This window comes from Cinclus cinclus, chromosome 17 (genome assembly GCF_963662255.1).
Source record: "Cinclus cinclus chromosome 17, bCinCin1.1, whole genome shotgun sequence".
Taxonomy (NCBI): Eukaryota; Metazoa; Chordata; class Aves; order Passeriformes; family Cinclidae; genus Cinclus; species Cinclus cinclus.
The window spans coordinates 3350393-3366624 of NC_085062.1; the positions used below are offsets into that span (position 1 = coordinate 3350393).

The 16232-nt window shown below is 39.2% G+C and overlaps 2 protein-coding genes across 2 annotated transcripts in view; one reads left to right on the forward strand and one right to left on the reverse strand.

Annotated features, from left to right (window-relative positions):
* Positions 1-13359, forward strand: part of KNTC1 (kinetochore associated 1) — a 31003-nt gene extending 17644 nt beyond the window's left edge. Inside the window, exons 41-64 of the mRNA XM_062504092.1 lie at positions 371-499; positions 1088-1204; positions 1573-1682; positions 1902-2112; positions 2796-2885; positions 3096-3267; positions 3647-3705; positions 3847-4063; positions 4631-4704; positions 5615-5825; positions 5927-6036; positions 6432-6481; positions 6841-6919; positions 7385-7503; positions 7628-7763; positions 8046-8141; positions 8745-8801; positions 9140-9194; positions 9282-9345; positions 9877-10006; positions 10888-10977; positions 11530-11675; positions 12460-12550; positions 12811-13359. Of these exons, the coding sequence (XP_062360076.1) occupies positions 371-499; positions 1088-1204; positions 1573-1682; positions 1902-2112; positions 2796-2885; positions 3096-3267; positions 3647-3705; positions 3847-4063; positions 4631-4704; positions 5615-5825; positions 5927-6036; positions 6432-6481; positions 6841-6919; positions 7385-7503; positions 7628-7763; positions 8046-8141; positions 8745-8801; positions 9140-9194; positions 9282-9345; positions 9877-10006; positions 10888-10977; positions 11530-11675; positions 12460-12550; positions 12811-12858 (2661 nt within the window). The 3' untranslated portion in view covers positions 12859-13359. The remainder of the gene's footprint in view (positions 1-370; positions 500-1087; positions 1205-1572; positions 1683-1901; positions 2113-2795; positions 2886-3095; positions 3268-3646; positions 3706-3846; positions 4064-4630; positions 4705-5614; positions 5826-5926; positions 6037-6431; positions 6482-6840; positions 6920-7384; positions 7504-7627; positions 7764-8045; positions 8142-8744; positions 8802-9139; positions 9195-9281; positions 9346-9876; positions 10007-10887; positions 10978-11529; positions 11676-12459; positions 12551-12810) is intronic.
* Positions 13360-13616: 257 nt separating this feature from the next.
* Positions 13617-15559, reverse strand: VPS29 (VPS29 retromer complex component; the record flags this gene model as incomplete). The annotated part of the gene is made up of 3 exons (XM_062504662.1): positions 13617-14601; positions 14912-15147; positions 15329-15559. Coding segments are annotated over 3 exons (585 nt in total), but the record flags the coding sequence as incomplete, so codon positions are not given.
* Positions 15560-16232: the final 673 nt, after the last annotated feature.

Genomic DNA, 16232 nt, shown 5'->3' on the forward strand with positions numbered 1-16232 from the left:
TCATCCTGTAGGGTCCCAAATGACAGTAAAAGCCTTTAGGATCTGCAGGTAGTTATTTTAGATTGGTAGATTTGTTTTAGTTTTCCTAGATGTGGGGATTTTTTAAGAAGCTCTGTGCAAAATGTGCAATTTGCCATCTTCTAAGGCAGCTTAGACTGAGGGAAGTCACTTTCAGACTGGCTTCAGGATATTCAGATTTTAAATTTTAAATCCTGAAATGCATTTTTATTCTTTTTCCTCCCTAACTTAAAGACACAATACATGTTTAACTTATGGAGTATTTTTCCTGTGTTGCACTTGATACAAAGAGACCTATTGAAGAAATTAAAGAAATTCCTAAAGTTTATCATTTTTTCCTCCCAAACCACAGGTGTTTAACTCTCGTGTCATCGATCAGAGCCTGGCCCTGGGCTATTGCACCATTTTGCCCAAGGAAGAGATGTTCAATAAGCTGTGGGAGATCACAAACAATTCATGGCAGAATTACAGAAAAGTTTTGGTAAATTCCCAAGGCCTTGAGTTTCTTCAGCAAACAGAGAAAGTTTAAGAGATCCTTCATTTAGGGCCCTGGGAGAGGAGCTTCCTCTGTACCACAGTGGGAAGTTGCTGTCAATATTAATGTGGTTTTCAACCTCATTGTGACTTATTCCTTGAAATTATTTATTTTAGGTCCCATCAGAATTTAGATCTGTGTTATATTTTGGATTAGTTGTTCTCTGAAAGCAATTCTCAAGAATGGAATGAGTGATTGATTACATCTATCAAAATATAAAGGAAGATGGGAAGTAAAGAAATGGGGAGGGAGAGTAAAGTAAATTCTGAGAAAATGCCTAAAAAGTACCTTTTGTATTACTTTCTGCAGTGTGAGGAAAATATTTCAGATAAAGTAAATTTTAAAGCAGCTTTGAACTGCCAGCTCAGGAGGTGAGGTAGTCCTGGCACCTTCTCTGAGGTTTGTTTTCATTTTACACAGTTCTGTGATCATTTATGAATTGTTTGAAGTTCCTCTAAGGATTTAGACCTCAGGATTCCTGATTTTCAGATTATTTGTTAGGCTTGTATTCACTTCCCTTCTCCTTCCTTCTAGGCAGTAGCTCTGGTGGGAGCAGAGCTTGCTGACCAATATGGTGAAGCAGAAGAAAAGAGAAAATTCCAGGAACTGGTTATTGATGCAGAATGGGGTATCCAGCTTGGTAAATTTGGTGTAAGTTTTGATTTATTTACTTATTTTAGTGGTTCTATTAACTAATTAGTTAATATTGGCAATATAATGTGAGGTGTGTGAGTTTTTAGACAGCCCATTCAAATGTAAGCAGAGTTGGGTTTTTGATTTTTCATTCTGCTTGTCTGTATAAAAATCAGAAATGGAAATGCAATAATTGAGGGGGCTCAAAAGAAGATTTAAATTCTTCAGTATTATTTGGCATGGGGAATAAACAAATCCACTGCTTTTTTCTGCTCTGAAAGTGTCTGGATTGAAACTAAAAGAAGCCAAAGTTTCACTTATAAGGAATTAGTCTTGATAATTTCTGAAAGACTCTTTTGAGAAGATGAATGTGTTTTTATTTGCAGATTTCTTTTGAGACTGTGTTTAGACAGCCACCAATAAGGAAGAAAGAACTCATAAGAGTGCTGGTACAAAACCCAGAAGTAGACACAAGTCTCATCTTGAATTACTGCAGGTACTGATTCCATTAAATCTATTGCTGTAAAAACAACCATGGCCACTGTAATCTATTTTACTTTAAATAAATCCTAATTAATAGAAAATGCAAACTGTTCTTAAAAAAAAAAAGCTATTCAGAATACATCCTGCCCTTGGATTAATTTATTCATAAGGAAAGAATCTCCTTGATGACACCAAAGCTTGCAGAAAAAAATCATATTCTGTTTTTTCCCAGCACTTTCATGCTGGACAGTGATGCTGCACTGCAGCTTTGCATTGAAACCCTTCTGCTCCAGAATTCAAACACAAATGATGTTGAAGATGACTCTGCAGAAAGCAGTGAGAAGCAACCTCATTCCACATTACTGGCTAGAGCACTAAAAATAATTCCTCTGCTGAACAGCACCAAAGACCTGGTCATGAGTCTCAGTGGAATATTGTACAAGGTAAAAAAAAAAAAAAAAAATTGCAAAATAATGCCAAAACAAACAAAAAAAAACAACACAGCCACGTCCCTGGAATCTACATCTAATAATTGCTGCATGTCACTTGAATGACAGATTAATAATTCCACAGAAACTGAAAAGGTTGTGGTTTTTCCAAGTTTTCTTCAAGCTTGTAAATGCTAAGTTTCAGTTTTCTGCTTCTCTACAAAAGAAATGGCAGCCACATGTCTAATTCTCTTAAAAGAGAGGCAGGAGTCTTCCATCCCCACTTCCCATAAAAACTAACCAGCCAGAAAATCAAACAAAAAGTAATTTCTAAGGACACTGGAAAAGTTCTACATTGAAAATAGGGGCTAAAAATGATATATTGGGATTTTTTTATTTGCTTGAGGTTTGATTTTGTATTTTGGAGGGTTGGGGTTTTTGTAGAGTGAGTTTTTGGGGTTTTGGGGGTTTGTTTTATTTTGTTCTCAGCACTTGTTTGGTCTTTCTGCAAAATCCTGATCCCCTTTTTTAGGATTTAGGATTTAATAATTTTAGAGAATTATGTCATGATGGTTCTATCAACACAACACTGAAGAAACTGTAATTGGTATTAAAATTGGGGAAAAAAAATCAACACACTTGTATGTTTTTCTAAGACAAAGCATGTAAGATCTAAAACAGATGATTATTTTGAACAGCTGGATCCTTATGACTATGAAACTCTGGAAATTGTCCTGAAAGTGATCCAAAGTGCTGATGAGAAGAACACCAGCATCCAGTTGAGCCAGGTGTGTCCAGATGTGTGACCTTGCTAATAGCACCTCAATTCTGCTTTGTCTGTTTATTGATGAAGCTGTTCAGCACTGTTGAAATTAATTATTCCATGTACACATCTTTCCCTCAGAAAATAGCCTTTAAAAAGTGATTTCTAGTAATTTCTCAGCAATTTCTATTTTCTTATTTGGTTTTTTTTGGCTTTTTTTTTTTTTCCCTCCTAGGCTTTGAGCCTCCTCAAACATCTGAAATCTTACACAAGGATTTCTGCACCAGTGGACCTGGAACACCAATATGTTCTAGAGCAGATGATTCCTTTGTCTCCAGCTGCTCACACCAGGCTGCCCTTTCACCTGCTGTTCTTCAGAACTTCCCACTGTTTCTGGAACATTATATGTAAGTTCAGGATCTCAAATTCCCCTACTTTGCTATCTCTGACCTTCAAAGTGCCACACTTTATGTTGTGTATTAACTGTAATGCTGCATTAATGCAGTTTTCATCCCAACTACTTCTGCAAGCACTTCTTGTGCTCCCAGATTGCTGCCCAGAGGGGCTAAGATAATAAATACAGAGCAGGGTTTGTCCTCAAATTCTTTCCTAGGACTTCTAAAATTTATCAACATATCCTACTTCCCAGCCCAGTGGGGATAATTATTACCAGATCCTTTCTCTCCCAATGGAGGTCCCCATCCACCAACAAACTGAAAGTGTTTAATTTCACAAAGGAAGCTGCCAGTGAATTGTGAGATCTCACAGGCAAATTTTCCTTTTCAGCTGCAGAGCTCAGTGAGGAAACCTTCCCAACCCTTCTTCTCATTTCCAAACTAATGAAGGTAAAGTAACAGCTTGAAGGAATTGATTTAAATATTACTCCCCTGCACCCCAAAAAAAAAGAAGTTTCCATCTTTTGCATGATGTTGGCCTCACTGTAGAAGCTCTAACAACTCTTAATCTACTTTATACCATTTTTCCAGGTTTCCCTGGATACCTTCCACATGTCTGCAGTTCGACATGTCTTTGAAAAAAAACTGAAGCCAAAAATACTGGAAATGAGAAGCACTGGCTCTACCTCCATTGTTAACAAGGAAACCATCAAAACTGTGCAGGCCCTTCAGTCCTATTTGCTGTCCATAGTCAATCCAGAGTGGGCTGTGGCCATGGCTCACAAGATTGCCCAGGAATTCCCCATAGGTGGGTTACAAATGGCATGGGGGGGAGAACAGGCTTGGGACAAGCAGGGTGAGGGTGGGAGCAAACATTTGTTCACTGATCCTGAATAACACCCAGCTAAGTTGAAGAATAAAAATGAATTTGTCTCCTGCATTCAGTTGGGAACATTAGGTTAGGAAAACATCCAGTTGATATCACAGCATCACCATCAAATCCTTTTCCCCCCTCTTTTTGTAGAATCATAGAAAGGCTTTAAGGTCTGGACACCTTCCACTAGACCTGGTTGCTCCAAGCCCCATCCAGCCTGGCTCTGCTGTCCTGCCAAAAGTTTCTCCATGTTCACGCCACCTTCAGACAAGTTTTCCACCAAGAACCAATATTTCAGCCCCATTTAATCACTTTCTCTGCTATTTGAATACAAATAAATGTTTTCTGCTCTTTAGACACAAAAGTTCTCCTAATATTTTAAATAGCTTCTGATTTTTTTCAAAATAAAATGGATATAATATACAGTGTGGGAAGGATTAATGAAAACTTTATTTATTTACTTTCCCTTCCTTTTTTTTTTTTTTTTAAATCATTAAAAAGGTCCTGACCATATCCAGGCACTGAAATTCTGTCTCTATCTGGCTGAGAAGTGGCTGAAGAGTACTACAGCTGAGGTAATGGAAACTGCTTGCCAGATTGTTGTGAAGTTACTACAAAAATTACAAAATACTTCTCTTTGTATTTTAATTTTTTGGTGTTTTGGGCAGTGGTGTGTAAATTGTACCATAACCAAGCCTGATATGGGAAATACTTTTGAGGATGTGACCCCCCAGAGGAATCCCCTCTGTCCTGGAACATTGTCCTGCAAAACACCCTGCAAAAATCAGGCTTGGTGTCCTTGGAGCTTGGACAAAAAATGAGCAGTTTTTAGGGAAGAATAATTTCTTCTTTCTTCTGTTGTGTGCATTTTTCTTGCTGCAGGAGAACGAGGTGGAATCTGTTCCAGCTTTGATCAATAGCATTATTAATTCTTCCTTACAGTTCCAAGATTTTTTAGCTGTTTGCAGGATTATATATAAAGAAAATGTGCTTTGACTTGATTCTCTGGCTTGTTTTTACATGGTTTCCTTTCACAGGGAAAGGTGAATAAGAATCTCAGCTTTGATTATAAATCTCAAACTTTCTATGGAGTTGTTGAGCCACAAAGAACCTTAAATAGTTATCTGTACTTAGTCACATGATCACAGAGAACTATGCCAAAATTAAACTGAAATTTGAGCAGCCACAAGTTTAATATTAATCTTTTTTTCCTTCTACATTTTACCTATAAATCTCTTAATTTTACCTACTTGTATATATTTTATTTGGCTCTCTCACAACATAGGTTTGCCATTTTTTTCAAAATACCTTTCCTAGCTAGAGCAATGTGGTTAATCCTCTCTGCAGAAAAAATACCTGTGGGTACAGGTATGGGGACAGCTCTGAAGAGCAAATCCTGCTGTCCAGTCTGTAAAAAGGTGATTTTTCTTGTGCTTTTGAGTAAAAGAAGCTTTTTTTATGTAAAACTGTGATGTTTTGCTAAAGGATGAGCCACATGGGAAAGCAGAAGTCCTCCAGAAGAACTTACATGCCCAGTATAAGAGAGCAGCAACAGAAAATGTCCTGATAACAAATAACTTGAACAGTGGGGAGCATCTAAAGTCCATTGGGAAACCAGCAAATCTGATTGTTTTACTGTATGAACACCACAGCATAGACCAGAGATTCCAAAATCCAGCTGGCAGAAATTATCCAGGTGAGTTTTCCATCATCCAGGCTCAAAAGAGCAAAGAGAATCTCTTTTAAAAACCCCCAATTCTGGTTTGGAAATAACATTGGCTGCATCTTTTCCTGTAGATATCCATGTGGCAGCTAAGGAGATTGCTGAGATTAACAACTTGGATATGAACAAAATTTGTGACAAACTGCTGGCTAAATGGCTGTGTCCAAGCACACCACCCCCAGGGGTAAGTCATCACTTTGGGGTTTGAAGGAAAATGGCCAATTATGTAAAATATGAGCTTTTCACCCTCAACTTGTTCAAAAAAAACCAGGTTATTCTGTACAGATATTCTGTAGTACTCATGAATCTATTTAAGATTTCAGTACCTTCCTAAAATAACACCACATTTAGGAATGCCTTCCTAAAAAGACACCAATGTCTGTGGTGAGAAGGATTGGAAATGCTTTTCCTTCTCTCTGTGTAGGGATTCAAATCTTCCCTTTGGTGCAGCCAGCCTGAAGGGGTAAAGCAGTTGTAAATCTATCAGCCTCATCAAACACTGCTTTTAGCAGGGATTTGACCCAGCTATTTATCCAAACAATGTGGAAAACTCATCTAAATTTTCATTTCTTTTTAAAGAAAACCCAAGAAATCTTTGGAGATGTACAGGAGGATGAAGAACTCCGAAGGTGTGTGTGTGTTGTCTTACCTGCAATATGGTGAATTATTTTTAACTTGCCAGTTTAAAAAATGGCTTTTTGAAGAAACCTAACAGTGTGTATGTGATTCAGAGCTCACTGTTCTTATTATTGCTTTCTGCTGACATCACTTTTGACTCATCCAATATTTATTTATACCACAAAATGCCATTGACAATAACTTACAGATGTAAGAGTAGCTTTTTGGAGGCTTTCCCCTCCTTTTTCATATCTTTGGAATATCTTAAACTTGCTCTCTTTTTGACAGTGAAATATTCACATTTAAATGACAGCTGATGTGTTGTATTTCAGTAGCTGTACCTGCATTAAAAACAAACCCATTTTTGCAGGGTTATTTACCTACTCCAGTCTCGCCCCATGGATTACAGTTCAAGAATGCTTTTTGCAATTACAACAGCTGACACATCTGTGAGTTGCTAAATTCTTGTTTTAGCTTTTTATCTCTTATTAAAATCAAATGTTGTCTGCTGAACTGTAAGAGCTTCAACTTTTGGCCTTTGCTGGTTTGGTGTTTTGGATGGTTTGTGATTTGTATGAGCCCTTCTAACCTTTGGGTTAAAACTGTGATTCTCCTTGGATTTTGCTATTAACTCCCAAGAGCAATCCTTGAACTCTGGGTTTTCTAAACTTATTGCTGAAATTATCTGAAACAACTTCATGAAACATTTTCTAGAGTGTGCTTGGCTTCAGCAGAACCTTAACCTCCAGTTTTTCCATACTTAATTATATATGTGATACTGTATCTCACAAATATTTTTCTTGCCTGTATTAATAGTCTGAAATCTAAAAATCTAGAGGGTTATATACACCTAGCATGATCTTTTCTAGTTGTTCAGCCAGTTGTTGTGACTTTGGGACTGTTTTCCCCCTCAGCCCTTTGGTGACACTCAGCTGACATTTGCTCACAGGACCAGAGCATTCAGGTGTTTGCTCTACCTGGCAGATACCAACACTGTGGAATCACTCTTCAAGAAACCCATTGAGAAAGTCAAGTAAGAGGAATTTTTCACATATTAAAGCAACAGAAGGACACTTTTCAGTGTTATCCTGAGCACAGATATGTGGATTGAAATACAAACATCACCTAACTCCTGCTTTGGGGGGTTATTTTCACAGGTATTTTCTGAAGTGCTGCATTTATCTGGCAGAGTTTGAGATCTTGAATATTCCATACACTTATGAATCATTCCACAAGAGCCCTAAGGAAGGCATGATTAAAGGGCTCTGGAAGAACCACAGTCATGAAACCAGGGTAGGATTTTTAAACCCTTTGTAAATTTTGTTACACAGTGTGTGAATTTACACCTCTCTGCAAAGCTTGACAGAGACAGGCTTGTCTAAACAATTTTCTTCAGTGAACTCTGGAAATGACTGATAAAAGCTTTACCCTTCCTAAAATTAGAAAATATAATACCACATTCAGGTGGTTTACGTTTTGTTCCTCCCATGTGTACAGTAATTTTGGAAGTGGCTTGGAAAGGTTTGAAGATGATGAATTTCTGTTAAAATGCAGCATGTCCTTGCTCCCTTTCAGGCTGTGAGACTGGTGACAGAGCTGAGTTTAGAGTACAAAGTCTATGATCCCCAGCTCTGGAATGGCCTCCTACAGAAACTCCTGGCCTTCAATTTGGTAAGGAATTTTTAAGGATAAGGTCCTGCAGCAAGGTGAGGAAAAGGGTGGGTTTATGCAGTGATTTGTAAGAACAGGATAGACACAGAAACTATAAACCATGGCTACTTTTGAGAACTGAGATATTGAACTGGTGAAGATTTGAGGAATTGGAATTTTGATCTCACATTTTTTAAAAGTCTTTCAGAATAAATCCTATGGTAATAAATTGATTTTTTTTCATATCATTATCAATTTACAACATAATAGGCACATTCTTGTGTGCAAATATATAAAAACTGTGTATACATGTGTTTCCATGTGTGTACATACATACATGACCCTTAAAATGTATTTATGTTGATGGAAATCCTGAATGCTGCCAGTGGCTGTCAGATATTATGTAAAGTTGCTGCAGCCTAAGGAGGTAACAGATGTACCTGGCAGCGTGGTTGATAATTTAATTTACTAAACTACAAACAAATTTCCATAGGTGGCAAAGGAACACAGGTACCTTGAGAAACTCTAAGTTTGCATGCTGCAGATAAAACAAGCTAAATGCAGTTCTGTAGATTATTGCCAAATCTTCAGAAACAACAAAGGACTTGAATTTTTTATTTCCAGATTCAGTATCTAAGAAGAGTTTTGGTTGCAATTACTGGGATTCCTTCATTATGGGAGGTAAGCAAATATTGTCTGGCTCCTCTTTTTCTTCACTTAACAGGAATTTGGAGTGTTTAGGTGTCAGCCATGAAAAGATTATTTTTGAATTCCTGTTATTTCTATGACAGTGCAATACATCACTAGACATTGGATGGAATCAGTCAGAATATGCCTGAATCTTAGACTCTGAGCTAAGGAAAGCAATGTTAGGGAAGAATTCATCCAGGATAAATAAAAAGGAATACTGACAGGCTTCTTCCAGGTGCAGTGGGTTGGGGTGTCTGTGTTATAATCTGGTTACACCTAGTTTTGACTGTAACTTGAAAAAAAAAAAACCAAAACTTTGTTGCCATCAGATTCCCAGCTTCAGCCCAGCCTGGCGCAGCGTGATCCTGTCCCCTTTCCTCACAGGTAGGGTTCTACCTCCCTGTCCTGCTCCTGGAGTAACTTGGTTGTAGATTTACTACACATTGTTCTTTTTCTTTCTTTCTTTCTCAGCCTCGTGTCCACCGAGTCCCAAACAGCTCCAGGAGTGCCGGGAGGGCTTTGTGATCCTGCTCAGGTGAGTTCACAGTCCTGAGCTGACACTGCTCCTGAGCATTCTGTGCATAAAACAGACCTGCATGGCCTTTGCAGTGTAAAAAAGCACTTTGTTTCATTATTTCATTCACCACAGTTACTCAAAAGACCCACCAGAGCTCAAAGAGCCTGACTTGAACCAAAGTTAGTTCAGAGATAGAATAGGTTTGGGTTGGGAGGGACCCTAAAGATTATCTGGAGAGGGATCCTGCACTACTGTGCAGACACATCTGTACCAAAGCTCTGCTCTGGGCAGGTGTGGCCAATGATTCCCCACAAAACAGACTGCTTAGAGAAACTGGAGATGTGCTTTGGAGGGTTTTTTCAGGCTAGAAAATCCTCCTGAATTTGTATTCAGTGAACTTTCAACTTGTTTAGCCATTTCTGAAATTAATGTGAGGTAGAAATGTGTTGCTCTACCTGACTTCCAAATCTCAGGGGAGTTTTACTGACAGCACTGAGCCATCCAGTTAAAGAAATCACAGCTGAGAATTTCTCTCCTGATCTCCTGAAGGTGTCCTGTCCTGGCTGACCTGGATATTGTTGGAATTGCTAAACAATACACCCAGCTGGACCTCCCAGCTTTTGCCCTGGGGTGCCTCTTGGTCACTCCTCACTCTGAGAGAAGAGAGCAGCAAATTCAGGTAAATCAGAAGTTTTGTGTCCTGTCTCTGCAAGGAAAATGTCCTTAAGCATGTCCTGCTCACAAGAGCAGGTCAAAGGTGAATTCCAGTTAACCTCAGCACATCCCTGCTGATAAATGCTCAACATTTGCCACTCTCAAAGGCTTCTATAAGGGGTCATACGAACACTTCCTCTTCTTTTTTCTTTTAAAAGTTCAGTCATCCCCAGCAGCTTTATCATCTGACTTTGCCTTTAGAGAACTTGAGGATGTTTTATGGGATCCCACTCATCAAATACATGGGGGGGGGGGGGGGAAAAAACCAGTTAAACCCAAGCCAGAGCAGATTGTAAGAAAAGTACTGAATCCTACACCTGGAGGGGGTTGAGTTGGAAGCTCCTGACTTCCAAGAAAGGTGTTTGATATGCACAGGTTCTGATAGAAACCTTCTGCCTTAAAGCCACCTCCTCACCATCCATGAACCTTAAGATTTTCCTTTCTCTTCTGTCTCCATTAATTTCTGCTCTGCATTGTTCTCCCAGATGAAGCATTAGAGGCTGTTCACATATTTGTCACCAACAAACTGGGACCAGTAAAGGCACCTTAAATTCTCAGACTTCCAGTCATTCAAGTTCTACTCAGAAAGGCTTCCCCAAATCACAGCTTAAGACACTCAGCCTGCTGCCAATGAGACAAAAATTCCTGTAACAGCTACAGCAAAACACCATTTGAGAGTTAAAAGCAACACCTTCAGTCCAATCACACAGATCCTGGTTTGATCATTCTGTGTTTGCACCTAGAATTTCAAAAGATTTCTGAATAAATCAAGTATTTGTTCTGAGGGGAGAATTCCTGCTTTAATCAGCCACAGAATAATCATGTTTTGTAACTTATTTTCACAAGGGTTTGTTAGCAACCTGTAAGAAAGAAACTGTGCTGGAACAATTGGATGAACACATGGACACTGGAGAGCTGGTAGCATTTGCTTCCCAGGTAAATAAATTAAATTTTCTACATTTCCCTTTGACTTGGAGGCTTTTTTCAATACAGAAGTGTTCACAGGACCTTTTCTCTCCCCTCTGATTTTGTCCAGCCTTACTTGACATATTGTTCAAAAAATGTAAAATACTTGTGAAATGCATTTTTATCTATGTTGAGCAACTGAAAAACTTCTTGTACATACCCAGGGCTGTGTTCTGGGCTGTCCCTGTTTGGAGGGCAGCAGAACCACCTTTGGTTTTTTGTTTTTGTTTTTTTTTTTTTTCTTAATAAGTACTTGAAGCTAAAAGTCCAAAGGGTTTAGGAATCTGCACTTTTGCCTTGCCTTGAGCTGCCTCCCTATGGGCAAGTCTAAATCGTTTCTCTCTCTGAATCTGGGGTCAGTTTTCCTAAAATCTGCCATTTCACAGCACTTTGGAAAAAAAAAGGAAAAAAAACCCATTCTCTAGAGTCCAATATGAAAACTATAAGCTCTTTCCACTCAAAAGTAAAATCTCTTTTGTCTAAAATATTAACACTTCTCATTGCTAAAACTTAAATCTACAGATCAGCTCTTTGGTTTTGGACAGTATCATCAAAGAGAAGCTCTATGAACAGTTCTGGAAAACCAAATATTATCCACTGTTAAAGCAACACCTGATAAACACCCACAGAATAAAAGAGCTGGTGGATTATTTTGTCAAAAGTAACTGGTAAGTTAATAAATGGTTAAAAAAAAAAAAAGGTGTAACTGGTAGCAATTGCAGGAATTAAATCTAACCCTTATTTAATTTCCTCTGTTTGAAGTCATGGAGGTTTTCTAACACTTGGTCTCCAAGGATTTTTTAAAGCATTGCTAAGTAAATAAAGAAATAAATTTCACCTCACTAGGAGAGAGTTTTACAGCCATTCAAGACCAAGTAACAGACTGTTAAGCCTGGACTAACAGCACATCAAATGCAGTTAAAATAGAAGGAACCAGTGTGAAAGAATCAAAACCTTGACCTTACCTTTAGGTGGATCCAGCTCAAGGGCATTACAGACTCACAGCTTCAGCAATGAGAACACTCAGAAAAAAATATAAATTAGCTCCCTGTACTGAAGACTTGAAAATTAGTGGTTTTGCCACAAAGTCTTCAAGAATTAAAAGCACCTCTCGTGCTCCACTTAAATCACAAAGGGGCCTGGGTTGGGCCCCACTCACCTGTGGGGGACTCACAACACCTGGGCACACTCAGAGCCCAAGCTCTGGGGATTGCAGGGATTATCCCACACAAACTGGGACAGGAACCAATAAACATTTAAATTCTATAATAGACTGATTTTATAGCAGCCCTGGGAAAAAGCCAGATTTGTTTTCTCTGCTGGGAAATGACAGGGTCCATCTGACTTCAAAGCTATAGGATCATACTTTGTTTTTTTTACTTCTGTTGTCTAAATTCATGGCTTTTTAGAGAGCTTCATGTGACAAAGTTGATCAGCTTTTGCCTCTTACAGCCTTGATGATGCAACAGCCTTAATTCAAGAGTATCAAGAGAAATGTGGAAACCCTGCTCTGGCAGACATCCCAGCATCTGATCTTCTGCAGGTAAAACAAACCATTTCTGCACCCCAGGCAGTATTTTCTCCTTTTTCTCTAATGACTTTCACCCTTGTAAAAATTCTTTTTAACTGATCCACTTTAGTAACATGTATTGTATATAATAATATATCCTTTCATTAAGTCAAATAATTCATTGTACCTGAACCAAATCTGCCATGCTAAGCATCACTTCCAAGGACTCTGCCAGGTTCTGGATCCCATCCCATTTTCCTAAACCCTATTAATGTTGTTCTTTGACCTTCCAGATGTACCTGAATGGATCAGAGGGGTCCTGTGTCCTGGAAATGCCATAAATTAGGTGAAGATTTACCCTTTTCCCTCCTCCTTCTCCTGGCAGGAGGTGGGGCTGTGCATTCAGAACTCTTGTACTGCTCAAGAGAACATCAGACTCCAACCCCAAAGCTTTTACCAAGAGTGTCCACAGCCCCTCCACACTTTTCCAGCTGTTCTAGGCTGCTTCTCCTCCATTCTCCACCCCCACAAAAACTAGTTCAGACTCACAGCAGAATTTCCTGTCTGCAGTCATCAGTTCATACTCAGCACTTTAACTTTGGGAAGGAATAAAGTTTATTTCTTTTACTTCTGTATTTCCCCATGTTCAGGCCTGCTGTCAGGACCACTCAGATGTCATCCACAACAACAGAACCTTGTCATCACTCTGATAAACCTTTATAAATAAAACTCCAGGGGCTGTGGTTCAGATAAAATTTATCTACAAAATATTTTAAGTGTAACTTCACAAACTTACGTGTCAATTTTGCCCTTACAATAAAAATTTGAAAAAAATAAACTCATGCATCAATTTTAGCCCCTTCTATAAACCTCTTAATCATGAGTTTGTCAATAAATTGATATTCCAGTCCATAAATTCCCTGAATATCAAGTGCCAAGGTTTTCTTTTCAAGTTTGCTCTGACTGCATGAAGTGCAGTTAGCCAGAGGTTCTTGAGACACCAGCCTGAAATATCTTTTTGTTCAGGGCAAAGCAGGTTTATTTTGAGTATGAATGAGTTATTTTAGTCAGCTCATGACACAGAAATAAGGGCTCCAGCTGATTGAAAAGTCGTCATCTAAAGGCCAAGGAAACTTCCCCCCATACTAAACATTCTGCTGTGGGAGGCAAAAGATAAAAAATCTGTTTTGTTGGAAAGTTACAGCAGTTGTGAGAAAGGAGAGCTGGTAAATACATCCAGGTCCCTGCAGCTGTGGGAACAGAAGAGCCCCAGGGTGCTGTTTCATGAACAAGCCATATTTATCTTCAGCAGCTTCAAGAGTCCCGTGGAATTACATCACTGATAGCTTTTGGGCATGAAGTGCACAAAAAATGGGATGTCAGATGTGAGCCACAAATAAAGGAAAGCCTCTCCTCACTGGCTACAGATTTAATGAGATCATCATTCATGAAAGCACAGGGAGATTTGAAACTGCTTTGATCAGGGACAGACTCAAACTTCCTACAGTGAAATTACGAGGTAATTGTAATCCTCTCAGAGTCTATCACACCATTTTACTCCTTTGACTTGGTTAAGAATGTTAAACTGAGAAAATTAAATATAAACTGGATTCTGGAGCAAACCCAGAAACTCCATGTCTGTTCAGGCCCTGTAGAAGCATCCCTTAGAAGGTGAACACCAAACCACCACAACTGCTGCATTCTTCCCCAGCACCACCTCAGCAAGCTCAGCTTTTCTATGAAGTGGAGTTTATTACAACATTAAGGAGCAGTATTTAGACCGTTATCTTAATGGAATATTTTACAAATCAATTCATACAGAGAAAAGCAAACACCAGGTTGTTTAAATTCATGACAAGTTACATTGTTAGCTGTTAGCGACAGTGCAGGGCTGTAAACGAGCAATCAAGTTTTGGAACTTGCAGTTCAGGAGATGGTAAAAATACCAGATAAGCAAAACCACTTTTTAGGATTTCTTGTACTCAATTCTTTCTACCTTCACATCATCTCCAATTAGTTGATAGACATATGTAACTACTGTAGAAGCCTGGATGTCCATCAGCACAAATGAAGGAATGATGTTGCTGGAAAAAAGAGGGAAGAATTCATAGTGATTGTGTGTCTCTAACCCCCTTAGTGTTTTATCACTCTTTAGCAGAAATCACTTCAAGAAAAATGGGAATTGATTCTCTAAGTACAGCACATGAGATCTGAGGCTGGGAGCATTTGATGTTTCAGTCCAGGAAATTGAGCAAGTACAAGCTGTGTGAACTATGCAATTCTAACTGTCCTCTCCCTGACATTTAAATCAGAAATATTAACCCTCAGGAGTTTGTAGCTAAGTTTTGTTACCCAAAACCAAAAAATTAAAAAATCCCCCCAATATTCACTTACTTCTCTAAGGCATGGTAGGCTCCTGTAGCTGATCCTGGGTTGATATAGAATTTATTTTCGTGTTCAAATGCCTCAAATTTGTGTGTGTGTCCTGAAATGAGGATGTCCACATCAAACTGCCTCTGGAGCAGTGCCAGGCTGGCCATGTCACCCCAGGGGATCACCTGGTGGCCATGAATCAGCCCAATTTTGAACTGTCCAACAGTCACAACTTTCTGCTCGGGATAATTCAGGTTCTAAAAATAAAGAAAATAAACCAAACCCAGATTAAGACAGTTTTATATTTAAACCCAACCTTACGCAACACCAAGAAGGGGAGAGCTCAGGAAATCATTTCACCGCTTTTACTTGAACGAACACCAAACGTAAAAAATGTAAAAGATACCTCAAAAAAAAAAAAAAAAAACCAGACACTACCTCATCAAAGTCCCCTCTGACAACATGGACATCCCCAGCCAGGGTCTTGAGGTAGTCATAGGTGTCCTTGGTGCAGAGGTTCCCCGTGCACAGGATGTGTTGGATCTTGCCAGGCACCAGCAGCTTTTTGAACTTGGCCGGGAGGCTGTTGCAGCGATGGGGGATGTGGAGATCTCCCAGCACCAGCACCAACTTCAGGGAAAGGAGGGGAGAGAGGGTGACAGACACGGGTCAGGGCACAGCCAGCACTGCAGTGTCCTCTGCAGAGCCACAGCTTGGCATCTGGACCCAAAAGCTGCTAAAGTTAAGGGTGGAATGGTGATGGAATTTTGCTGTACCATGGGAAACAAGGGGCTTTACAAACACAGATTTAAAGAATTATTTGTGGTCTGTTGCTGAAAGCCAATAGTGCAAGATAGCACACTGCTGTTGTATTACCTGATGTATTTTACATAAATTTGGGAGCTACCATAAACTATCCCACTGGGTTTTTTTTCTCTCTAACACGTTTCAGGCACAGACCTGGCTAAGCTGCAGCCATTTCTCTTAAAAAAAGCTATTCATTCATCCAAGCTTCTCTTCCCTTATTAAAAAAAAATCCCAAAATATTTTTGAAAAGCAGCAAAATTTGCAACATGTGTTAATAGCTGACCAGAAGAGGAAGTGTGTTCAGAGCCCTCGTTGCAGAAACCACTGAAAAAGTGAATAAAGCTAAAAAAAACCCACTAAAATACAAACAGGGCACTGCAGATAAGCCAATGCAGGTCGCTGCACAGTGCTGCTGTCACCACTTCTATACATTTATAGTTTCAGATGCCAGAATAAAAATGTAGTGGGGGCTTCAAAATTAAGGACTGAGATGATGCAAGGCCATGGCTTAACAGCACAGGCTTTAAATCTGCAA